This window comes from Pleurodeles waltl, chromosome 12 (genome assembly GCF_031143425.1).
Source record: "Pleurodeles waltl isolate 20211129_DDA chromosome 12, aPleWal1.hap1.20221129, whole genome shotgun sequence".
Taxonomy (NCBI): domain Eukaryota; kingdom Metazoa; phylum Chordata; class Amphibia; order Caudata; family Salamandridae; genus Pleurodeles; species Pleurodeles waltl.
In genome coordinates, this window is record NC_090451.1 from 272,932,882 (window position 1) to 272,959,890 (window position 27,009).

At 43.9% G+C, this 27,009-nt stretch overlaps 1 protein-coding gene across 1 annotated transcript in view; it reads right to left on the reverse strand.

Annotated features, from left to right (window-relative positions):
- NUP93 (nucleoporin 93) overlaps window positions 1–27,009 on the reverse strand; it is a 305,671-nt gene that overhangs the window by 173,032 nt on the left and 105,630 nt on the right. The window contains exon 5 of the mRNA XM_069215817.1: window positions 20,959–21,087. Coding sequence (XP_069071918.1) covers window positions 20,959–21,087 — 129 coding nt within the window. The remainder of the gene's footprint in view (window positions 1–20,958; window positions 21,088–27,009) is intronic.

The following is a 27,009-nucleotide window of genomic DNA, read 5'->3' on the forward strand; positions in this document are numbered from 1 at the left end:
CTCACGTAGGAATACTACATATGGGCACTCAGCAACTGTTTCTACTCCTCAGAATTCGTACATATTGGGTACCTTCACCATCAATGATGTTTATCTGATATTTTACCATCAAATAAATAATATGTCTTTTTTGCAGAGGGAATCCCCTTCTAATTTGGCTTTTAACATTCACAAATATTCTGTGTAACCTCTGCATTTTTGAAGGGCATGATATTTCTCTTTTAACATGTATATTTGTTCCCTCATTGTATTTCCTCTGACATGACAAACAGTATGTTGTGCTGATCTGGCTTATGGCCCGCGTGATCCCATGAAGCCCTTACTCAATCTGGGAGGGTAAGCATTATTTTTGTTTACTTAGCATGGCTGTGTTATCACCTACACTGTCACCGTGTGCCTCACAGTTTTTTGTTCGTTCTGCTTCGATTAACTCAAAAACTTTTTGGGATACAACTTATGTTTTGATATTTTCCAGGGTGACGAATAGGAACTAAACACTTGGTCACAATAGACTTGTGTAAGTGACTGACGATAAACTTTTTTTTGACTATCAGCAAAGTTACATAACAGCTAACTTAGCTTCGAATTGGAGAAGTTCTTTTACGTTAGGTCCTGAAGAAGCGTCATTGGATCCATTCTGGACCAGCGAGACGCGAAACATGTCGACCCGATTTTGAGGTGGGTCTCGCAGTTTCCTGACCCCGCCATCATTAGACATATAGTTTGAAAGTGGTTGAGCATCATCTCTATCTTACTTTCTCTATTGATATTTTAATCTTGGCCTTCACCCTACACATACAGAATTAAGTTAGCATTTAGTAAGGGTCCTGAGCCAATTTTATTTTATTCATTCTTTGAACTCTCCCCTTTTTCTTCCTCCCTACTCATTTGCGGGACAGTGAGGCATCATCGAGAAAAAGATCTCCGGCAAAGAGCCCCCCACTGGGTGGTGCCCGTCAGACATTGCAGCGCCGGTCTTACAAGAAATTAAGTCTGCTCAATCGCAGTCATTTTAGGATGTTCAAGTAAAAATAGAGGATATTAGTAACCAGTAGAAAGGTTTGTGAATCGAATTTTGGAACTGGAAGAGCATTTGTCAGTGATTGAGGACACCTAACACAGATGCAGTCAAAAAGTGCACCTATAAGAAAAGATATATCCCTGTTAAAAATAATCTGGCAGACATGGAAAACAGGACTAGAAAGTCCAATTTCCAAGCGGTGGGCATCCCAGAAGGTAAATGAGAGGACCAGGATATGATCACATTTAGGGTCAGTCTAGTAGAATGCTATGTTTCTGAAGTAGTTACATAAGACATCAAGCATTCATCAAGAGCTCATACGGTACCTTTTACTAAACCAAAACCAGGAGTTAGACCATGTAAAATCTTGCGAACTTCATAGATTTTAGGGTAACAGCAGGTTTTTTTGCGAACTATCAAAAAATGATTGATACAAGTTCTAATGAATACAGATCCCCAAATATCCTGATATGAGATATGAGATATGAAATTTCTGGGGGGAGATGAGAATCGAATTAGGAAAATGCAACACAGCCAGCTAATTCACAGGCGCTATGGAATGAAAATGTCACTTACCCAGTGTACATCTGTTCGTGGCATCAGTCGCAGTAGATTCGCATGTTCTGCAATAGCTCGCCATCTGGTGTTGGGCCGGAGTGTTACAAGTTGTTTTTCTTCGAAGAAGTCTTTCGAGTCACGGGACCGAGTGACTCCTCCTTTTGTCTCCATTGCGCATGGGCGTCGACTCCATCCTTGATTGTTTTTCCCCGCAGAGGGTGAGGTAGGAGTTGAATTGTAGTAATAGTGCCCATGCAATGGAGTGACTAAGTATGCACTTATTTAAGGTTGAGATGATACATATATAAATAATTGAAGGTAACTTCCAAACTGCTACAGGCTCCCGGGGAGGCGGGTGGGCACATGCGAATCTACTGCGACTGATGCCACGAACAGATGTACACTGGGTAAGTGACATTTTCAGTTCGATGGCATCTGTCGCTGTAGATACGCATGTTCTGCAATAGACTAGTAAGCAGTTATTTCCCCAAAAGCGGTGGATCAGCCTGTAGGAGTGGAAGTAGTCTGAAATAATGTCCTTAATACAGCTTGACCTACTGTGGCTTGTTGTGCGGATAACACGTCTACACAGTAGTGCTTGGTGAATGTGTGAGGCGTAGACCATGTGGCTGCCTTACATATTTCTTGCATTGGGATGTTTCCTAGAAAGGCCATGGTAGCACCTTTCTTTCTGGTTGAGTGTGCCCTTGGTGTAATGGGCAGCTGTCGTTTAGCTTTAAGGTAGCAGATTTGGATGCATTTAACTATCCATCTGGCTATACCTTGTTTTGAAATTGGGTTTCCTGCATGAGGTTTTTGAAATGCAATAAAGAGTTGTTTAGTCTTTCTGATGTTCTTTGTTCTGTCAATGTAATACATTAATGCTCTTTTGACATCTAATGTATGTAGTGCCCTTTCAGCTACGGTATCTGGCTGTGGAAAGAACACCGGAAGTTCCACTGTTTGATTTAGATGGAACGGTGAAATAACCTTTGGCAAAAATTTAGGATTGGTCCTTAGGACGACTTTATTTTTGTGTAGTTGTATAAAAGGTTCCTGTATAGTAAACGCCTGAATCTCGCTTACTCTTCTCAGGGAAGTAATGGCGATGAGAAATGCCACCTTCCAGGTTAGGAACTGTATGTCGCAGGAGTGCATGGGTTCAAAAGGTGGACCCATAAGTCTAGTTAGGACAACATTTAGGTTCCATGAAGGAACAGGTAGTGTTCTTGGTGGTATAATTCTCCTAAGGCCCTCCATGAATGCTTTAATGACTGGTATTTTATATAGGGAAGTTGAATAGGTAGTCTGCAGGTATGCAGATATTGCTGCAAGGTGAATCTTAATGGAAGAGAAAGCTAGGTTAGATTTTTGTAAGTGAAGCAAGTAACCCACTACATGTTCTGGAGTTGTGTGTAATGGTTGTATTTGATTAATATGGCAGTAGCAAACAAACCTCTTCCATTTACTTGCATAGCAGTGCCTGGTGGATGGCCTTCTTGCTTGTTTTATGACTTCCATACATTCTTGGGTAAGTTGTAAGTGCCCGAATTCTAGGATTTCAGGAGCCAGATTGCTAGATTCAGCGATGCTGGATCTGGGTGTCTGATCTTTTGGTTGTGCTGTGTCAACAGATCTGGCCTGTTGGGCAATTTGATGCAGGGTACCACTGATAGGTCTAGCAGCGTTGTGTACCAGGGTTGCCTTGCCCAAGTTGGTGCTATCAATATGAGTTTGAGTTTGCTTTGACTGAGTTTGTTTACCAGGTAAGGAAGGAGAGGGAGAGGAGGAAAAGCGTAAGCAAATATCCCTGACCAGTTCATCCATAGGGCATTGCCTTGGGATTGTTTGTGTGGGTATCTGGATGCGAAGTTTTGGCATTTTGCGTTCTCCCTTGTCGCAAACAAGTCTATCTGAGGTGTTCCCCAGAGTTTGAAATAAGTGTTCAGTATTTGGGGGTGAATTTCCCATTCGTGGACCTGTTGGTGATCTCGAGAGAGATTGTCTGCGAGTTGATTTTGTATCCCTGGTATAAACTGTGCAATTAGGCGAATTTGGTTGTGAATTGCCCAATGCCAAATTTTTTGTGCTAACATGCTTAACTGCGTGGAGTGCGTCCCTCCCTGCTTGTTTAGATAATACATTGTTGTCATGTTGTCTGTTTTGACGAGAATGTATTTGTGAACTATTATTGGTTGGAAAGCTTTTAGTGCTTGAAAAACTGCAAGAAGTTCTAGGTGATTGATATGCAGTTTTGTTTGATGTACGTTCCATTGTCCTTGTATGCTGTGTTGATCGAGGTGTGCTCCCCACCCTGTCATGGAAGCATCTGTTGTTATTACGTATTGTGGCACTGGGTCTTGAAAAGGCCGCCCCTTGTTTAAATTTATGTTGTTCCACCACAGAAGCGAGAGGTAAGTTTGGCGGTCTATTAACACCAGATCTAGAAGGTGACCCTGTGCTTGAGACCACTGTGATGCTAGGCATTGTTGTAAGGGCCTCATGTGCAGTCTTGCGTTTGGGACAATGGCTATGCATGATGACATCATGCCTAGGAGTTGTAATACCATCTTTGCTTGTATCTTTTGTGTTGGATACATGCGTTGTATGATGGTGTTGAAATTTTGAATTCTTTGTGGACTTGGAGTGGCTACTCCTTTTGATGTGTCTATTATGGCTCCCAGGTATTGTTGTACCTTGCGTGGCCGAATCTTGGATTTTGTGAAATTGACGGTGAACCCTAGTTTGAAGAGGGTTTGTATGATATGATTTGTGTGATTTGAGCACTCTATTAACGAATGGGCCTTGATTAGCCAGTCGTCTAGATATGGGAACACGTGTATTTGCTGCCTTCTGATGTGTGCAGCGACTACCGCTAGACATTTGGTAAAGACTCTTGGTGCGGTTGTTAATCCGAAAGGCAGTACCTTGAATTGGTAATGTATTCCTTTGAATACAAACCTTAGGTATTTCCTGTGCGATGGGTGAATTGGTATATGGAAATAAGCATCCTTGAGGTCTAAAGTTGCCATGTAGTCGTGCAGCTTTAGCAATGGCAATACTTCTTGTAGTGTGACCATGTGGAAGTGGTCTGATTTGATGAAAGTGTTGACTACTCTGAGGTCTAGGATTGGTCTCAGTGTTTTGTCCTTCTTTGGTATCAGAAAGTACAGTGAGTAAAATCCTGTGTTTATTTGTGTGTTTGGCACTAATTCGATTGCATTCTTTTGCAATAGTGCCTGCACTTCTATCTCTAGGAGATTGGAATGGTGTGTTGTTAAATTTTGTGCTTTTGGTGGTATGTTTGGAGGGAACTGTAGAAATTCTATGCAGTAACCATGTTGGATAATTGCTAGAACCCAAGTGTCTGTAGTGATTTTCTCCCATGCTCTGTAATAATGACCTATTCGTCCCCCCACTGGTGTTGTGTGGAGGGGGTGAGTGACATGTGAGTCACTGTTTAGTAGTAGGGGTTTTGGGGCTTTGGAATCTTCCTCTATTTCTAGGGAATTGCCCTCCTCTATATTGTCCCCGAAAACCTCCTCTATACTGTCCTTGGTAACTGGACGGTGTGGCTTGTGAGGTGCTGGCTTGTGTGCTTTGACCCCGAAACCCCCCTCGAAAGGGCGTTTTACGGAATGAGCTGTAATTCCCTCTGCTCTGCGGGGAGTAGAGTGCGCCCATGGCTTTGGCAGTGTCCGTATCTTTTTTGAGTTTCTCAATCGCTGTGTCCACTTCTGGACCGAACAGTTCTTTTTCATTAAAAGGCATATTGAGAACTGCTTGTTGAATCTCTGGTTTAAATCCAGACGTTCGGAGCCATGCATGCCTTCTGATAGTTACAGATGTATTAATTGTCCGTGCAGCTGTATCTGCAGCGTCCATGGAGGAGCGGATCTGGTTGTTGGAGATGGCCTGTCCCTCCTCAACCACTTGTTTTGCCCTATTTTGGAAGTCTTTGGGCAGATGTTCAATGAGATGTTGCATCTCGTCCCAGTGGGCTCTGTCATAGCGCGCAAGTAGTGCCTGGGAGTTCGCGATGCGCCACTGGTTTGCAGCTTGTGCTGCGACTCTTTTACCAGCTGCATCAAACTTGCGGCTTTCTTTATCTGGGGGTGGTGCATCTCCAGATGTGTGAGAGTTGGCCCTTTTCCTAGCTGCTCCTACAACAACAGAGTCTGGTGGCAGCTGTGTTGTGATGAAAGCCGGGTCTGTAGGAGGCGGCTTATACTTTTTTTCCACCCTTGGTGTGATTGCCCTACTTTTGACCGGGTCCTTAAATATGTCTTTTGCGTGCCGGAGCATACCAGGGAGCATAGGCAGGCTTTGGTAGGAGCTGTGGGTGGAGGAGAGTGTGTTGAACAGGAAATCATCCTCGACCTGTTCTGAGTGGAGGCTTACGTTGTGAAATTGTGCTGCTCTAGCCACCACCTGAGAGTACGCGGTGCTGTCTTCTGGTGGAGATGGTTTTGTAGGGTATGCCTCTGGGCTGTTATCTGACACTGGGGCGTCGTATAGATCCCATGCGTCCTGGTCTTGGTCACCCTGGCTCATGGTGGTGTGAGCTGGGGAGTGTGATGGCGTTTGTGCTGGTGAAACGTTAATCACGGGCGGAGGAGAGGGTGGTGGTGTAACTCTTTTCACCACTTTTGGTTGTGGTGCTTGTTCCGTCTGGAACTCCAACCTTCTCTTTCTCCTAATGGGGGGAAGGGTGCTTATTTTTCCTGTCCCCTGCTGAATGAAGATACGCTTTTGCGTATGGTCCGCATCAGTTGCTTGTAGCTCTTCCTCAAACCTATGCTTCTGCATTTGGGAGGTTAGCGAGTGCTCTTCTGTATAAGAGCCTGAAGCTGGGTCGCTTGCAGTTTGTTTCGGCGTCGAAACTGTGTCTGCGTGTTTTTTCGGCTCCGAGGTGACTTTTTTCCTTTTCGGGGCCGAAACCTCTCGGCGTCGATCTGTTTCGGTGCCGCTGTCTCGGCGTCGAGCCGTGTCCACACCGGCATCTCGGTGTCGCGGCTTGTCTCCAGCACTTTCTCGGTTCCGAGAAGGCTGCGTGCCGGTGTCTCGACCGGAGTCGGACGATCTCGGCACTGTTTGGGCCTTTTTCGGTGCCGACGGTCGGTCACCGATTTTATGGGTTGAGCCATGGCCTGGTGGCAGTGGCGTCCCCTGGGCCTTGTAAATGTTTCTTTGTGTGGTTTTCGACGTCTTACTCACGGTTTGTGTATCGTCGAATCCTTCGGAGTCTGAGTCTTGGATCGAGAAGGTACCTTCCTCTTCTTGTTCCTCGAACTCCCGTCGGGCTGTCGGTGCGGACGCCATTTGAAGTCTTCTGGCTCGACGGTCTCGGAGTGTTTTTCGGGACCGGAACGCACGACAGGCCTCGCAGGTGTCTTCGCTGTGCTCAGGTGACAGGCACAGGTTGCAGACCAAGTGTTGGTCTGTGTAGGGGTATTTATTGTGGCATTTGGGGCAGAAACGGAACGGGGTCCGTTCCATCGGCGTTCTTCAGCACGCGGTCGGGCCGACCAGGCCCCGACGGAGGATCGAAAAATTACCCCGAAGGGCACCGGAGCTCTTCGATCTTCGATGCGTTGTTGAATGTAAGTATGCCGATCCCGAACGCAACAATACCGACGAAAATCTTCCGAAATTAACTATTTTTTCTGTTCCGAAACTCGGAGCGACAGGAACACGTCCGAACCCGATGGCGGAAAAAAAACAATCAAGGATGGAGTCGACGCCCATGCGCAATGGAGACAAAAGGAGGAGTCACTCGGTCCCGTGACTCGAAAGACTTCTTCGAAGAAAAACAACTTGTAACACTCCGGCCCAACACCAGATGGCGAGCTATTGCAGAACATGCGTATCTACAGCGACAGATGCCATCGAACTTATCAGTTTCAACTATTCTCAGCAGCAGCTTCAGTCCAGTCTCTCTTATCTGACATCCTAGAGTCTCAAGAATAGAGGAAGAAAAATCTATGCAGAGTACAGAAATGTTAAATGTTATAGCTTAAATTTTCATGTATGGACTTAGTATGGCAATTTAAGTATGTCAATGTCATGGTATGTTCTGAATACAGTCTTGTTACCTCACTGTCCACACTATTTTAACTACAACATAAGTCTTTTCCACACACTGCTTATACCCCTGCATATTACATCACTTATAGCATGTGAAATGATAGCATTCATAACATTTATAAAATCTCAAATAGCATAATTTGTCACACCACAGTCCATGGCAGAGTGGTGAGTTATAGTTAGTGATGACTGCTTAACAAGCTGAAAGGAGTGCACATGAAGGTGTGTTCCTTATCATTTGAAGGTGGTGGATAGACTGTCAAAGCAAGTTACTAATATAACTTTTACATTTTTAAAGCTTGTGTAGTTTAACTTTGGCTTGCATAGGAAATAAACTATAACATTTGTTTTTTGTCAATTTTTTTTTTTAACTGAACATTCATTTTTTTATTTTTAATAAAAATGTGTTTCAAATTTTAGAGCCCAGTGTCAATGAGTGGAGTAGCGTTATGTGGAATGTCATACAATACCGTAGAGGAGAGTGTTGTAAAGTCTTCTGTCGTAGAGTGGAGTATCGTAAAGTGGGAGAGTGAAGCAGACTTGAGTGGCATATCGAAAAGTGTAGTAAAGTTCAATATTGTTCAGTGGCAAGGTGTCTTATATAGAGGAGTGAAGTATCAGAGTAGAACAGCGAGTTTGTGGAGTGGTGTACAGTACAGCGTTATAAAGTGTGGTAGAGTGGATTGGCTTACGACCTTATAGAGTACAATGGCAAAATGGACTACTGTGTCAGACTAGAGCAGAGTAAAGTGGGGTGAAGAGGCATACAAAGAATTGCGTAACGTGTTGTACAGTGGATTAGAGTATCATAGAGCAGCACAGAATTGAATAGTGTGTTCTACAGTGGCATACAGTATAGTATAGTGTTGTACAGTGGAGTAGAGGTTTAGCCTGGAGTAAAGTGTTGGAGAGTGGGACACAGTGTAGTAGGGTTTTGTAGAGTGGAGTTGCATAGATTACACTAATGTGTCATACAGTGGAACTGCATAGAGTGGATTGCACAGTAGCGCAGAGTGAGAAAGTCTCATACAGAGGAGAAGAGTTAAGTGAAGCGGTGTAATGTAGTGTGAAGTAAAATATAATAAAGTGTATTGGCATATCGTAGAGGAGGGCATGGAATAGTGTGGTGGCGTAACTTATGCAGTAAACGGCTTTAAACTGGAGTGGGGTCTCGAACAGTAAGGGGGAGTGCTGTGTGGTAGATTACAGAAAAGTGTTGCAGTGGAAAAGAGTGTTGTACAATGTACTATAGAGTTGGACAGTGGAGTGAATGGGGCAAAATGGAATAGAGTGTCATAGAGAGCCATAAAGTGTGGTAGACTTTTATAGAATGGAATTATATAGCATGGAGGGTGTACAGTGGAGCGGTGTAGAGTGGAGCGGTGTAGAGTGAACTGGCATACACTGTAGCAGAGTAGAGTGGATTATTGTATAGTGGAGTATTGTACAGTAGAATACCATATCGTGGAGTGTAGAAGACAGGAGTGGCATAGACCGGAATAGAGTGGAGTGGTGTACAGTGGAGGGGCGTAGAGTGGAGTGGATTAGCATACAGAGTGGAATGGTGTACACTGAAGTGAAATAGCGTAGAGTTAAGGAAAATGATAAACTGGGGAAGTATCTCACAGTAGCGTCGAGCACTGTGTCGTACACTGTTGGAAACTGTCAGAGTGGAGTAGAGTACTGTACAATAGAGTGTACAGGCATAGAGTACAATACAAATTTGTACAGTGGAGTGTATGGGGACAGAGTGGAGTCGAAGCTAGTAGTGGGGCATAGAGTGCTAAGTGGTAATAGGTCTGGAGGTTTTTTTATGTTTCTTTATACGTTTTAAGTACGTTTACGGCCATATACCAGAGTAGTTTCACAATATTTTGTGAAATCCCGCTAAAGTACCATGGTGAAAGATATCACTAAGTTTAAATGCCTTTATAACTTAAAACATACTTATCTTACGTAACTGCTGTACCCAAAAAGCATCACCAGTGCACCATAAGGTATAGTGCATTCAGCCATTTTCATGGTACGTCAAATACAATTGTCTATGGAAAATGCACTGGTGGAAAAGCGCAATTTGGGACTCCCTTTTATCTTTGAACGCCAGTAACATTTCCCCAGAAAAAAAATATGTCATCTCAAAATGTTGAAAATGCCATAAGTCTGGAAAGTCTTTTTAGTGATTCGTCAAACAGGTAGAAAGTTATTAGGGAGCTAATATCCAAAGAATTCCTATCATTGGGAATACTAACTATAACTACAGTGGCAACCAGATTTGATATAATTTCTGTATTTTCTGCTATCATATTTGTGTATTGATTTACCTATTCATATGATTATAAATTTGGCTTTTAGTTGTTCAATTAGTAATTCTGAAACTTTACATATGCAGTCTAGTTCACTTTTTGGCCTTCCTTGCTACTTTTAGTAGTATTGTGCTACAAGATATCACTAAGTTGTTGGCCATTATAACTTCATAATTACTTCATGACATCACGTGCGATAGCGAAAAGGATCATCTACATAGTCTAATGTACTTTGCGGTGAACTGTCATTACAATCTGTTCAGCCGTTTTACTGCTCCGTGAAATAAAAGAGTCCATGTAAAATACTTTAGAATTCAAGCGTATATTGGGACTGCCCCTTTTTTCTTTGCACCCCCTAGACTCAACATCGCGAAACGTTCAATTCTCCGACAATGTAACAAGTGCACCAGATCTGCAAACGTCTGCTAACTTATTAATGAACAAAATTCCAAGAAATTCCAACCTAACTATAAAGTGGCTGCTGCCAAAATATACACACACACACAGTCACAGTCACACTCACACCAAAAAATGAAGGTTACAGGGACGTTATAGTTAGGTTCACGTTTTACCCACACAAAACCACAGAAATTTAGCAGTTAGAATTATAATTACAGGTATATTTATGTTAAGAAACTAACTTGTGGCCTAAAGTTACTTAACCGCATGAGTTTTAGTTTCTTTAGATAAGTATAAGTATCACTTTAACTGCAGAATTCCTATGGTTTTATGTGGGTACAACAAGAACCTAACTAGGACGTCCCTGTAACTTTTGTATTTTTCACTGAATATCTTGGGGTTTTTGTTTTAGTGTAAACATACATGTATACATAAATACCATACTTTAATATAACCACCGCCACACACAGCCTCAGCCAGGCCCTGCAGCTAACCCTCCCTCCCCCCACAAAAACGGCCTTAGACCATGCATAGCAGGGGTGTGGTATGACTCCCCTCCCCCCCCAAATTGGGCTTCTGATCAGTGGGCAGTTCCCCTGCGACTATCAGCAGACCAGCGAAGGATCTGTGCTCCTAGATAACTATATTTTTTCATTTAGTAATTCCAAAACAAATGAATAGATTTGCACCAAATAACACTAAGATCTTTCTGGACCAAGATATAGATTTCTGCCAAATTTGGAGTAAACCTGTTCAGCAGTTCAGCTATAGATGTGTTGCAAAGAATGCTAAATTCCCATGGACATTGCATGGGTACACAGCATTTTGGGATCCCCTCTTTTCCTCGGCTGAACTAACTAGCATACTAATTTTGAAAAATTTGTCAAATGGCACCAAAGTTATTAGCAAAACAAAAAACGCTTTTACTGTGGGAAAAGTTGGTCCTAACTATAGCTTCCTACTGGCTATTGCCAGTAGGTAATGGGTATGTTATAGTTAGAAATTGCAATTATTTTTTACATCACATAATAAAATTAAAAAAATAATAATAATAATTGGAAATTCACTGAAAAAGAAAGGTTAAAATGACGTTATACTTAGGTGAAATCTTGGGGTCAACGTAATGATTTGAACTGAAAAAATAAATTAAAAAAAACTGAAATTCACCGGGTATATTTAGCAGAGCCAACTATAACTTGCGTCCCCGCCATACACCCCTTATAGCCTCACATATGACATCACTCATGACACCTATGACATTATGTACGACATCACTCATGACATCTCAACTAACATCACAATCAATGAACTGCTAACATCAGTCATAAACGGGTTTAAACATTTGCCAATATCAACAGTTGATACAATCAAAAAAACATGTAACTTACGTTGGGCTTTCCAAAATTTGGTAGAAGACGGAAATTACACACAATGCAAAGAAAAAAGGGATGATTCATAAATACACACACCCTCAGTGAATGCTGCAACATGTAACTTTATCACAATGTAATAAATTGTGTCAGGAAAGACTGGCGACCTTGTTTGCATTGCATATAATATTGCATTAGATGCGTTTTTATATTTTTATGTTTCAGTCACTTTACCATTAGCTATCAGATTTGCTCGAGTTTTGTTGTGGGGCAATTTAGCTTGTCAAAAGTAAAAAATATTTTAGTCCTGGTCCCAGGTTTGAGACACACTAAGGACATTGAATGTGCCTACAATAGCAAATATTAGAAAAGACCTACGCATCACCCTAGACAATGGTGAGCCAGATACCCAGATACTCGAACCTCGCAGCTGCCTATGAAACAGTGGGTCACAATAGAATGAAAAGGGTGTTCTCACAGTGGACATCAGGACTAAGTGTCGGACGGGATACGACCTTGCTCCTAAATCGCAGCAAACCAGTTTGAATTGGATCGACTAACCAAAGGGTTTGGCTCTCACTACTTTCCAACCAGGAACATGATATAGGCCTCCTGTTATATGATGCACTGAAGAGCCTTACAAAGACAAAAGTAGGCTGGGAGTGTTTCTGGGGACTCAGGCCCCATACACTAACACATCCATAACTAAACTCAACTAACTTTGGTTTAACTCCTTTGGTGCGCAGGACGGCACCATGCCGTCGTCCACATCAGTGCTCATGTTCCAAGGATGGCTCCAAGACGTCTAGGTACACGAAGCAGGTAATCTTTCTGCTGCAGACACCCAAGGTATTTTTTCTTTCATTTAAAATAGCCTTGGGAGCTTGAGAACTGCTTCCTCAGCTCAGATGATAGTTTATCTTCTTTTTTAAATGACGATCAGGATATGTGGCGCACTTACATTATTTCAGAGAAATCGAAAGTGTAATGAGCCTCGTGGCTCATTTCACTTTCACTGCTTCGGTTCTTGGGAGCATATCTCTGCCCCCTCGAGCAACAAAGCACACAGGGGAGGTATTATTGGAAAGGGGAGAATCTCCACTTTTCAATGGTACCTTTCCCTAGTGGATCTCAGCTTAGGGAAATCACCACAGGAGGGCTATCCCCAAGGAGAGATCCACTTCACTAGCTAGCAGGGAGTTTTATTTAGTGGCAGGGAGCGGCCCCTTGGGAAAGGGTGGCTCTTCATTATTGGTGATTTTAGCCATTTTCGCCCCCCATGTGAGCAGATCAGCCATATTTTTAGGCTCATCTGCTCCTAAGGGGGGCAGAAAATCACTAGACACCAAGGATTATTTTATTTAGATGTTGGGGAGCAATCCTTTGGCAAGGGCCGCTCCCTATTATTGGTTAATGTTTTGGCCGTCCCCCGGGGACAGATCAGCCATCATTTAGTCCAATCTGCCCCCCAGGAGGTCTGAAAACCACTAGACACCAAGGAACATGTGTGTGTGTATGAGACAGAGAGAGAATGAGAACTGGAGTTTGTTCGACAGTCTGCATGTTCAGGTGGTATGTGTGGACTGACACTTGGCTGGCAGTGTATGCAGATTGGCACTTGGCTGGCATTGTGTGTAGAAGGCTGTGTGTGTGTGTGTAGAAGGGTGTGTGTGTGTATGTGTGTAGAAGGGTGTGTGTGTGTGTGTGTATGTGTGTAGAAGGGTGTGTGTGTTTATGTGTGTAGAAGGGTGTGTGTGTGTGTATGTGTGTAGAAGGGTGTGTATGTGTGTAGAAGGGTGTGTATGTGTGTAGAAGGGTGTGTGTGTATGTGTGTAGAAGGGTGTGTGTGTATGTGTGTAGAAGGGTGTGTGTGTGTGTATAAGGGTGTGTGTATGTGTGTATAAGGGTGTGTGTGTGTGTATGTGTGTAGAAGGGGTGTGTGTGTAGAAGGGGGTGTGTGGGGGTGGGGGGGTGGGGGGGTGTAGAAGGGGGTGTGGGGGTGTAGAAGGGTGTGTGTGTGTGTGTGTGTTGTGACCAGCAGCAAGTGGATACACACACACACCGTCACCAAAACGCCAGTCCATATATTTGTGTGTCTGAACTGACACCTGGCTAGTGGAGAGTGGGGGCTGGCGAATTGTTGGTGGGTGGTAACCAGTATGTGTATTGACTTGTTTGAGGAGTGTTTGTAAGTTAAGGTGGCTTTAAAGCTCACATGCTGAAAGTCAGTGGTTCTCTATTCTGATTTTAAAATTATTAGCAATTACTTTATTTTATAAAGTCAATGGTGAATAAGGTTTTTTTTTTTATGAACCATTTACTTACATTAATGCCAAATCCAACGAGTATGGCCGTGATTGACTGGTGGATGGGTGAGTAACAATGTTTTTTTTTTTTTGCCTGTTAATGTTAGTGCATACTCTCTCTGTAGTGAACACCTTCTGCTCTCACAACTTTTTAGAAACGGGTCACTAACGGAATAATATTGTGTAGTATGTTTTGTGTGAATCCCACAAGGATTACTTACCCAGAGGTTCTTGTAAATGTAATACATTGACAGAAACATCTTTTTCCTCACACTTCTGTGTGGGAAATTTGTGGACGACCTGGCTGGCACACATTTCCTAACACCCAGCGATTCTCTACGTCTCCCAATAAAAATGCTACCTCACTTGTGCGGGTGTACCAAGTGTCTGCGACCGAGAAAGGCCTAAAACATATTGTGGAGAAATCAAAATTATGTTTTGCAAAACAACCAGTTTTTTGGGGGGGTGGAGAGGTGGGGGGTGGAGAGGTGCGGGGTGGAGAGATAGGAAGGAGGGCGGGGGAGACTGCAGCATCTGAGGGAACGTACCAAACCCTGACATGTCTGAAAACTAGACACCCAGGGTAGTCCAGGGAGGTGTGGCTTGCACGGATCACCCAATGTTTTCTTACCCAGAATACCCTGCAAAGATGTAATGTTGAATAAAAATACTTTTTGTCCGTGCACTTATGTGACATAAACTACAGGAATGTTCAGGGATCCACAAATTCCACATCAGAAAATGGATCACATCAGGGTCAACAGTAGTACTCTGTTGACCCTTGTGTGATCCATTCCTCTCGCAGGCGCTAGGCCCAGGCACACAAGTGGGGTAGGGTTTTTATCGGGACAAGTGGGGGAATGCTGGGTGGTAAGAAGTTTGTGGATTCATGCACATTCCTGTAGTTTGTGTCACAGAAATGCAAGAAAAGGATAATATTACTTACCCTGTAAGCAACTGCTCGTGGCATGTAGTGATGTAGATTCACAAGCTCTGCATACTCCTGCCATCTAGTGTTGGGTCTGGAGTGGTGCAAGTTATTTTTCTTTGCAGAAGTCTTTCAAGTCACGAGATCAAGTGACTTCTCGTCTCAGCAATATTACGCATGGACATCAACTCCTTTGTTAGTTTGTTTTCCCCACAAATGGGTGAGAAAAGACTAAGTTATGTGTAGGATAAGAGATGACCATGCTAAATATATATATATATATATATATATATATATATATATATATATATATATATATATATATATATATAAATATATATAATAATGTAACTGCAAAAGCCACAGCCGTCCTGGGAGGAGGGAGGGTGCATGTGAATCTACAGCACTACATGCCACAAACAGATGCTTACAGGGTAAGCAACATTATAAGCTTGATGGCATGTGTGGCTGTAAATACACATGCTCTGCACAGACTATAAAGCATTCCCTCCTTAAAAGCAGTGGCTAGCCTGTGGGAGGTGCAGTAGTTTGAAAAAGGGTACATAGCACTGCCTGGCCTACACTGGTGTGTTGGCCTGCTAAAGTATCCACACAATGATGTTATGTGAAGATGTGTGGTATAGTCCATGTAGCGGTTTTAAAAAAGTCAGCTATGGAAATGTTTCCATTTTGCAGCAAAGCAGGCTCTAGTGGTTGGTCTGCCTGCTCCCTTGAGAATGTCCATACACTCTGCAGGTAAACCAAGGTAGTCAATCTCTATGACCTCAGGATCTATATTGCAAGTTTAAGTGACTGGGTCTGAATGTCAGAGTTGTCCTTGATTCTGTGTGAGATGGCCCAGCCAGTTTGGGAGCTTGCATGTAGGACTATTGAGAGATCCAGAAGAATGGTGGAAATAAGGCTGGTGTGCCCATGTGGGAGACAAAAGGATCATAGTGAGAGATGTCTGCTGAGTTTCCAAACCAGAAAATAAATAAGATGGAAAGGTGGAAAAGTGGAGGCAGATATCCCTGACCAACTCATCCATAGAAATAGTCAGTGTGGGTACCTAGAGGCAAAGCGTGGGCATTTTGCGTTTTCTTCTGTAGCAAAAAGGTCTATGTGAGGAGCTCTCCACTTTTTGAACTATGACTGGTGGACTTGTGGGTGGAGTTTCCACTTGTGGACTTGTTGCTGCATCCTGCTGAGCAGGTCTGCAAAGTTATTGTCCGACTGGGGAGATACTCCACCAACAGGTAAATGTAGTGGGGAAGAGCCCACTTCCTTTTGGTCTGAGGCAGGTGTGATAGTTGTGAAGGCCATGTCCCACCTGTTTTTGTAAGTAATACATGGCTGTCATATTGTCCGTCCGGGCTACGACAACCTTGTGAGACAGGTGAGGAATGAATGCTTTCAGTACTAGAAATACCGCCTGAAGCTCCAAGTAGCTGATGTGTAGTGACTGGTGTGTGGCATCCCAAAGACCTTCTACTGTGAGGTTTTGGAGGTGAGCACCCCAACCCATCTGTGAAGCGTCTGTGGTTAGTGTGATGTTAGGAACAGGGTCTAGAAAAGGCTGTGCCTTCAACAGGTTGTTGGGCTTTCACCATTGCAAAGAAAGGTGAGCGTGGCGGTCTAACAACACTAGATCTTCCAGGTGACCCTGTGATTGAGACCATTAGCAAGATAGGCACTGCTGGAGGGGACGCATGTGTAGTCTTGAATGAGTAACTATGGCAATGCAGGAAGCAATCATCCCAAACAAACGGAAAATGTTCCTTACTGTGTAGGATTGTTTTTCCTGGAACTGAGGCAGAAGTGTCTGAAAATTCTAAATGTGAGCAGGATTGGGGTATGCTACCCCTAACTCTGCATTTAATATTGCTCCATAGTAAGGTTGAGCTTGTAGAGGTTGGATATGAGATTTGGGGAAGCTGAGAGTGAACCCTAATTTGTGAAGGAGATCCGCTGTCATCTGAATATGTTGTTGACACTGATGTAGTGTTCTGGCTTTGATGAGCCAGTCGTCCAGGTAAGGAAAGACGTGGACATTTTGCCTCAGCAGGTAAGCTGCGACCACTGCTAAGCATTTTGTAAATATTTGAGGAGGGGTTCCAAATGGAAGGACTCTGAACTGATAATGTTTGCCTGCAATGACGAATCTTAAGTATTTTCGGATTGAAGGGTGGATTGGTATGTGAACGAAGGTATCCTTTAGATCCACAGCGGTTATAAAGTCGCCTTTTTGTAGAAGTGAATGATATCCTGAAGAGTGGACATGTGGCCCAAAGGCAGGGCTGCTGAAACAGCTTTTGGGGGCTAACCATGGCTGGGAGGCAGTGGTGGTCTCTAAGATGGGCAGATGGACCTTCTTTAAGGTTTTTTGAGGGAGAGCAGGGGCCACAGTACTCATGCGCAGGGCAATTAAGTTCTTGACTTTTGATATCAGACTCCACATCAGAGTCGGAGTCCTCAATGGAAACAGCTTCCTCCTCGTGAGCTGTTAGTTTCTCCTGGGTGAGCTCTTTCCCAAAGAGATCCAGGGTGTCGCCTGCCACCTTTTGTGCCATCTAAAGTTGCTGAGCTCTGGTCCCGAAGAGTCTTCTTAGACCTAAACGACTTGCAGGAGTCACAGTCGGCCTCATGGTGGTCTGGAGATGCAAAGGTTGCACACAAGATGTTGGTCGGTGTGCAGGAACTTAGCGTGGCACGAGGACAGAAATGAAATGGTGTATGTTCCAACAGAGAGCCCTTTCTGTTGATGCCGGAGCCACGTGGAAGGTAGGACCAAGATGGACACTAACACCGTGAATATTGGACGGTCGAAGCCCAAACCCCAAACCGCCCAAAAACGTAAGGGGCGCAGAGGTAGAAATGCACGATCAAGTACAATACTGTCGGAACAGAAAAGGAGAGATAGAAACCGAACCGAACGAAGTCAAAGACACAAGCAGAGGTACACCCGCCCAAACCCACCTTCAGAGAGAAAACAGTCTAACAAAGGAGTTGATAACCATGCGCAATTTCACCGAGAGGCGGAGTGACTCGATCTTGTGGCTAGAAAGACATCTTCGAAGGAAAAAAACTTGCACCACTCTGGACCCAACAGTAGATGGCAGGAGTATGCAAAGCATGTGTAGCTACAGCCACACAACATCAAACAGTGTTTTTATTCAGTGTTTAACGTTTGCAGGGTACTCTGGATAAGAAAACATTGGGGGATCTACACAAACGACACCTCCCTGGACTCCCCTCAGTATCTACTTTTCAGAAATTTCTTTTTTTTTTTTTTAGGTTTTCCTGCATGGTTACCGACCCCAAGACTAATCAGTACACCTACCACAGTTATTATTGCCACAGTATGTTTTGAGCCCTTCCCTGTTACGGGCACTTGGCCCACACACACAAGTGAGTTACCATTTTTATCGGGAGACCTAGGTGAGCGCTAGGTGGTAGGAAATCGGTGCCAGTCTGGTAATCCTACAACTTTCACACACAGAAATGTGAGGAAAATGTGACTTTGTAGCTAAATTTGAAGTTTGCAGGGGATTCTGGGTAAGAATACATTTGGTAATCCATGCAAGCCACACCTCCCTGAGCACCTACCCCCAGTTGTCTAGTTTTAAAAAATGCGCTGGTCTGGTAGGTTTCCAAAGTATCAGCTGATTTGGGGCCAAAAATGCACAGCTACCCATATTGCAAAAACTTTTCACAGGAAAAATGTTATGTGTCTATATTGGAGTTTAGCGCCCTTTTCTGTCATAGGCACTAGGCCAACCCACACAAAAGAGGTACCATTTTTAGCAGAAGAAGACTTGGGGGGATGCTAAGTGGAAGGAGGTTTGTGGCTCCCCATAGATTCCAGAACTTTCCATCACAGAAATGTGACGAAAATGTGTTTTTTTTTATTCAACGTTTGAGGTTCACAAGGGATTCTGTGTAACACGACCTGGTAACAGCCACGCAAGTCATCCCATCCTGGATTCCCCTAGGTGTCTAGTTATCAAAAGTTAACACAGTTAAATGTATGGCTTTCCAGGATCCACCTGGGCTATTTCCCAGGTTTGTTAGGATTCCCACATTGGAAAAAAGGGTCAGTTTTCAGTGGAAAAATGTGATGCGTCCATGTTGTGTGTTGGGCCGTTTCCTGTCGCGGGCACTTGGCCTACCCACACAAGTGAGGTACCATTTTTATCTGGAGACTTGGGGGGTGCCGGGTTTATGGCTCCTCACAGATCACAGAAATGTAAGGAAAATTTGTTTTTTAGTCAATGTGTGAGGTTTGCAAGGGATTCTGGGTAACACAACCTGGTGAGAGCCACGCAAGTCACTCCATTCTGAATTCTCCTAGGTGTCTAGTTTAAAAAAATGTACAGATTTGCTAGATTTCCTTAGGTGCCAAATGAGCTAGGGTCCTTAGTTAGGCACATTGCAAAAACAGGGTCAGTTTTCAGTGGAAAAATGTGATGTGTCCATGTTGCATATTAGGCCCTTTCTTATCATGGGCACTAGGCCTACCCAAACAAGGGTGGTACCATTTTGTATCGGAAGACATAGGGGGAATAGTAGAATAAATGTTATTACTAATTGTATTTCTCTGCATTTGAAATTTAAGTATGTAAGAAAGAAGACATTTTGAGAAAAGCCTTCTAATTGACATGCTAGTATGGGTACCCACAAATTCAGAGATATGCAAATAACCACTGCTTCTAAACTCCACAGAATACACAGGTTTCCTTGATACATATTTTTAATTCTCTATATTTTATCATATGAACTGCTCTATACCTGGTACACAATGAAAAACCATTGCAAGGTGCAACTTATGTTCTTGGAAACCCCACAAACACTATATATCACTGCAACCAGAGTGTCTAGCTGTCACAAATGGCCGTTTTTCCTACTAATTTAAAAAAATATATATTTCAACACTTAGGGCCTGATTTAGTTCTTGGCAGACGGGTTATTCCCTCACACCAGTGACACATTTCCCTCCACCAAAATATAATACCCATTATATCCAATGGGATTTATATTTTGGCTGACTGAATATCTGTCACTGCAGTGACAGCGTAACCTGTCTTCCAAGAACTTAGTCAAGCCCTTAGTTTCTTTGCTGAATTCAGAATTTTGTCTGGTTAAAAGAAATGTATAGCTTTCCAGGATCCACCTGGGCTATTTCCCAGTAAAATGGCAAAACTGTGTCAAAACATTTAATTTTCTGAATCAAGACTGGCTGTTCCAGAAAGATCGGAAGATGATCATTTTAGCACCGCAAACCTTTTGTTGAAGCCATTTTCAGGAAATAAAGACACTTTCTTCTGCAGCACTTTCTTCACATTTTTCACCCAACAACAAATGTTAACTATACTTTGGCTAATTTCTCAGACTCCTCCAGAGAATCCACAAACCCTAGGTACCTTTACAATTCCAGGATGTTGGGAAAAATTGATGCAAATTTGGCATGGATAGCTTATATGGACAAAAGGTTATGGAGGACAAAGCACAAACTACCCCAAACAGCCCAAAAAAAAAGGCTTAGCCCATGGGGGGAGGAGAGGGGCAAGGGTGGGGGGAGTTCTAGCAGCAAAAGGGTTAAGAGAGGCCTGAAAATGAAGTTGTTCATCTTAGCTGTGAACTGAACTGCTGCCAATATAGCGGAAGAATGTCAGATGATAAACCAGTCCTTGCTTTCAGTTGATTCCAACTCCCAGCTAATTTTTGTATACAATATATTCTACTTCGTAGCTTAATGCTCTGAAGTGGCCATTGACTATGAGTGGTAATGTGCAATGTCTCGCAGCAAATAAGACTATGCACTGCAATGTTCATTCAATTTATAAATATAAAACAGATTTGTAACCATCTGGATATCGATATGACAGTTTTTCAATATAACATTACTTGTGAAGGTTATTTGGAAAGATCACATAGCTGCTATATGGTTGTAAAAAGCAGTGCACTCTTCACTTAATTGTAATCTTACCTCATTTTCTTGAGTGAAGTCAAGAGCATCCTCCCCTGAAGCTAGAAGTGTGTGAAGGATCCTTTGTTTCACCTGCTCCCATTCTACCAGCATAGATTCCCTATGGTACTCTTCAGCCATGCAAAAGGTCTGTGTAAAAAAACATGAAGAACTACACCAATAATTTAGATAAACAAAGTAACATGTAACCTCAAACCAGTCAAAGTAACAGAGGCAGCTGTCTATATCGGTAAGGCAGGATGATAGTTTGTTCACCGCCAAATCGTAACTGAAAAAAAGAACACTTACCTTTGTAGTGATTCTAGTATGCTTAGTACCATGATCACTGATTGGAAATACCTGCAGGCCCCAGCAGGGTCAGCAAAAGAACTTGAAAACATGCCCTTGCTTTAAAACTGTAACTGAGATCCATGAAAACACTTCCCTTCTCATCTTGTGTCCTCACCCTACATAATCAACTCTTCCCACCAGATTCCATCGTGTGTTTTGAGACATACTGTTTAAGAATTGCATACAATTTCAGGGGATGGCACGATGAGCAATTTAAGAGAGTGAACTAGAACCGAGCTTACTCCTGTAACAGGTGCTTCATCTTTTCCTACCACATGGGAACATATTTCATACAAATGTACAGCAGGGTTGGAACAAACCACGGCGGTACCTTGAGTCCAGGTCACCCTAAATTATCTTAAAAAGAAACTGTGTGTAGAGGCCAGGGGCCTGGCTAACAGGGCCAAGATGGTGGATGCACCCTGAGGATGCTCCGCAAAACCCCATTATCTGCAATTAATCCTGTCTATGCGGAGCACTGGGTGCCTCTGTTGCACGCGTCATGCTCCCCTGATGATCCTGCTGCCGCAGCTGCCTTTATTCCCCCCTCTTTCCTGCACGGGGGCAGTGGCCAAGCCACAGGCTTAGTTACGACCCACGTATGCATGAAGAGGGCGGGTGAAGCCTGCTGACACGGGATGCATCCTGCACCTGCCTGAAGCTTCCTGTCTGACCCAAGAGGATCCGCATGGACCCACGTAACGCTGTGGCTTGTCGCCCTCAGCCTAAGCTGCAAAACCACTGTGGTTGCCAGAGTACCAGAGCCTCCATTGTTTTTTCTATTTCGCCCATGCGGCAGGCACTACAAACAAACCAAGGGAACACCATGCAGGGATCTGACCTTCCGGCTTGGCACAGGTGAGCTGAGGGCCTGGAATATGGTCACACTACTGCCACACTGCTACGACGCGGGCCTTACTATCGGACACCTCCATTACGATTCACAAGCTGTCCTTGTCATAACACCAACATTTTGCCCAGAGTGAGGACTGGTGAGATGTGAGGGCCAAATCAGAACTAGGCTTTACCACTACCACATAAGACTGTCACTTGTGAGGCACATGCACCTGTTGAGGCCCATATACTACCTGACTGTCTTGCCACCCCACCCCTCAACCCGAACTATAAATTACACATCTCCTGAGCGGTTACAGGAGCAAAGACGTAGGCCTGGTAATTAAATTAGGCACAGATTTAATTACTGCAGGAGAAGTCACAGAAGTGCAAAGGCCACACAAAGTTATAACTGTACATACAGCAGCCCTTCAGCCTTTCTAATTTCTACTTGCTAAAATCTTACGTCACCACAACTGCACGTTTGCAGAGGAGGACTAACTGAACACCGCTCCTTCCATTACTCAGCTTTTCCACACGAGCTCAGGCCATCCATCTCAAAAACAGTAACTGTCATTCAGCTAATGGGCTTGACTCATCCCCTGCTTTGACTATTGATGTACTAACATTGGCTTGGGCCCTTCACATTTGCTCTTGTTCGCAATCAACCCTGCATGTCAGCTTAATATCATCCAATCATACCCACCGGCAAGAGACGACATGCACGACCTCCAGTGTGCCACTTGCAGGCAAATGTCCAGACTCCGCTTTGAATGATTTGTAGGGCCCTACCACGGCTAGGGGATAAGCAATGGCACTGTTGTCAACTACTCTGCCAACCCCGAACCACTCCAAGGCACCACTGAAAGTACTGGCCACAGTGAGCACTGCTAGGGTACACTCACCAACAATGGGCTCTTCACCGGCTGGCCTCTACCACATCCACCACAGAAGTCTCGCTAATGGAACCTCCTATTAACCCAGCATCCATAGCCGATAAACTCGACACAGTATTGGCTACTATTGAGTGCTCCAGAACATCTTTAGAAGCCAAGATTGACAGTGTGGCCTCAGATCTTATGCTCCTACACGCAGACTATAGTGTTAGCGTGTATACCCCTTGGGGATAGTGTCCACTCAATCTCTCTTTACGCTCATGATCTTATCTATCTGAGAGACATATTGTCTATTCCCAAGTCGATCACTCGCACTCTTCACCAGTTTACCACCGTCCCAGGACTTGGGGTTAACTAGGCCAAATCAAGTCTCTTCCCATTCTCCCCCCATACCCCAAACACTGGAGTAGATTAATCTGCACCTCCCTTAACTTAGCAGCCCCACATGTTCAGATACCTGGGACTGCAAATCTATCATTCATCCACAGATCTAGTGGACGGCAACTTGATGCGTATTGTCATGTCACTGCGCATCCAGATGTCCTTTTGGCAAACCTTATCCTTATCTGTGGCGGGCAGAGTGGCTTTGCTTAAGATGGTGGTACTCCCCCTGGTTACTGTATTATTTTGTTAATCTGACACTTTATATCTGTGCCTCATTCCTCTGCTCCTTTGAGGGAATAGTCTGGAACTTCATATGGAACGATTCCATATGCAGTGTAGCACTCCGCAAGCTATATCAGCCCACAGATAAGGGAGGACTAGCGATTCCCTATCTTGAACATTATTATCTAGCATCCAAGCTCCAGTGGGTTGCAAGATGGCTTGCTGCACTGCAGCTCACAGACATTGCTGCACTACTACCATCTTGGAGTCAGGATAGAATCCTCCAGCTGTTCCACCCCTGTGCTCGACCCATACAATCCCAACCAGCCCTGCTAAATGGTAGCAATTCGATGTTTTAGACATATCCTCTTTCTTACAAAGCAGACTATACCTTATGCTCCACCTCTAGCACTTCCGGGAATGATCATGAGGGAGCCATTTCACCACTGCCTTGGAACTATATGCATGGGTTACAGTGGGAATCCAATCTATGGATGGTCTCTACAGTGATGGAACACTTCTGCCGTACGAGACACTGGTGAGGAAGTAATTCTGCCACCGGACAATTTCTTCTGCACACTTCTCTAATTGGAACGCTAGAACAAAAACTGTGGAGATAAATAAGGTGTGCCTCCCATGAGACCATACAGTACCTCCACATCCTGGGCCCGGGATGACACTTGGTGCACTGGTTGGATCTCTGCGATCACACACAGCGCCAATGCTCACATCTTTATGTGAGCGATTGGGGGCAAACGTAAATCATCCCTGCTCTGACAACGAATGGTCTGCTCTATTGGACAGTCCTGTTCACATACTACCGAATGCAAGGTTCCGCTTGATTCAGTTATATATTGTGCTCATGGCCTACCTTACCCCCTCTAACAAACAGTTTTTTTCACTGCACAAACGCTGCCTGCCCACATTGTGAGTTGATAGACGCAGATACCGTACACATGCTCTGGGCCTGCCCCTCCTCTGCTAGACTATTGCACTGGGGTAAGAGGTCGTCATTGTACTGATAGAGCTATATCCAATACGTGGGAGGTGTATACATTGGATCTCTACTGAAGGGGCAAAAAGTATAAAGTCACACCCCGTTTCATTGACTTGGGATTGATATTAGCTAGACGTCTAATCACTCGCAGATGGAAGTCACCTGACCCCCAACCTCACCTTACAGCCTGACTGCAGTCATTTACAAACAGTAAACAAGCTGAGTGTGTGGCCTTACATAGAGAAGATGCTGTGGGGCTACACAGTAACCCAATCGCCAGCAGCTGGGACGTCATAATAAGACCTTCACACTGACATACCTGATGCTTCCGGCTGCGAGACTCCTGGCCACTCTGCGCTGAAGAAGCTGGCGGAGAGGCTTAAAATGGATGGGCTTTTGCTATGACCCGCCATGGCATGCTAAAGGAGGAGACCACATGATTAAGACCTAGTTTGCTTCTGCCATGGCGTGATGTGCTGACATGAACAGATCACTGCTTTGACGACCATGGGTAATGCACATCGTAGCTAGGGTTAGCATGACAGTTAATATTGTTGTTACCTTCCTCTTCAGATTCTAGTTGTTCCATAAGGGACCCTTTAGTTCTCTACATTGCGTATTGCACAATGTTAACATGTGAGTGCAATATATGCCTTCCTTTGCTGGCCTTATAACAAGTGTTGCTGTACCTCTGATTGTATATCATCAGCGTGCTTCCTCTTTGCTTAATGCTTATATCCAGAGAGTGTACATTTAATACAAGGCATAGCATGCTTATGTATCCAATTATGATCCGAGTAGCCTGTTCAGTTTTGTTTTTGTTTTTATATCAAATAATGTGCAGAATGCTCTGCTAAGATTTACTGTTATTGTGCACTCTATCCTTGATGTAACTGTATTTGCAAAAATATAAAAAGCAAAAAACTGATTTAAACCAAAAAAAAAAAAAACTGCATGAAGAAAGCTTCTATGTGGAGCAGTGATATGTCTGATGGGCACTACATTACTCCCCACACTGTGAGCCATGACATAATGAGAAGGCACAGATGAGTCACCAGGGCTCTTGGGGGTTGGGAGTGGCCTGGGCTACAGTTCACCCGAAGACACAGCAGTGTTTCTCTTCTCCATCTTCTTGCAGATACTGAATGTGGGGTCTGATAGGTAAGACCACTCCCCTAGAGCCAAAAAATTCAGCAGAAGAACCCAATGACAGTGTGTAGAATGACAGCAAGGCCAGTCCCAATGTGGGTGTTTCTGGCTGCTTTGGTGAAGACTTGAGTATGCAGCTGTGATCCTGGGACCAAAATATGTATTATAGGCGAGATTCAGGTTTTGGAGGTCGCCAGGCCACTAGTGAAGGAGACGTAAAGTGTGCTACAACTCAGGTAGCAACGTTGTAACCTGCCAAACTCTTCTGAGATGTTCCTTACTCCAGTGCTTTTGTTGTCCATTATGTAAACTATCTAAGCATGCTACATTACTGTAATCATAGCCTCCCACCAGTACTGTGCTATAAAAATGAGATAAAAAGATTGCTATTTACTCCATAGGGTATACAAGTGTCTAGCACGAGGTCTGTAACAACAAATGTCTAATCGTCTGACCCTCTTCCCTAAGGCTGTGGTACTGCTTAATCAAATATGCCATGTGTCCACATCAGCTTCCCTACTCCCTGTAGAGGGCTCCAAGACAATGAAATCTAAGAACCACACACGTCCAAGACCCAGAGCATGATGCACAGCAGATATTCAGACATGCATCTGAATGCACAGATACAATTCAACAATGGTGAGCGGTAGGGGGGCAAAGTCCCAGCAGGAAAGTTAACCAAAGATGAATTCTGCAGGATGCCTCAACGGGACAAAGGCAAGCTCACAGAGGAGTTTCAGGAGACAAAGTATATGGCTGTTCAAGAACCAAAGTCTTCCTTGCATTAAGAGATGTTGGCAGTGCAGGACTTAAGGTCAGCACTGGAAAACAAAAAAGACATAGCCAGTGACTAGTTTGTTTAGGGTTGACATACAGAGAATCAGAGAATCTCATACAGAGTGGAGGACATGTAGGAGAGTGACAAGTCAACCAACCTAAGTGTGTATCTACTCTAGAATATCACTTGTGTCCTTTTCCCAAAGCACAGAGGGTCGCTCACATAGTGATCGTGTTTGCTTTGTAGATTTTCCTGGAAGGTACTGATTAAGTACAAATTAAGCATTTGTTAAATGGGCAATTCATCACCATAATACTTAATTACAGAGACAGAACTCCTTCCTGTAGGCTACAAGCTGATGGGCTCACAGCACATGAGAACCCAGCTTTTCACTACCCTGGCTATTGAACAGCAATTTAAAAACAAAGAGGGTGGCCTGATGCTGCAAAGAGAACATTTAA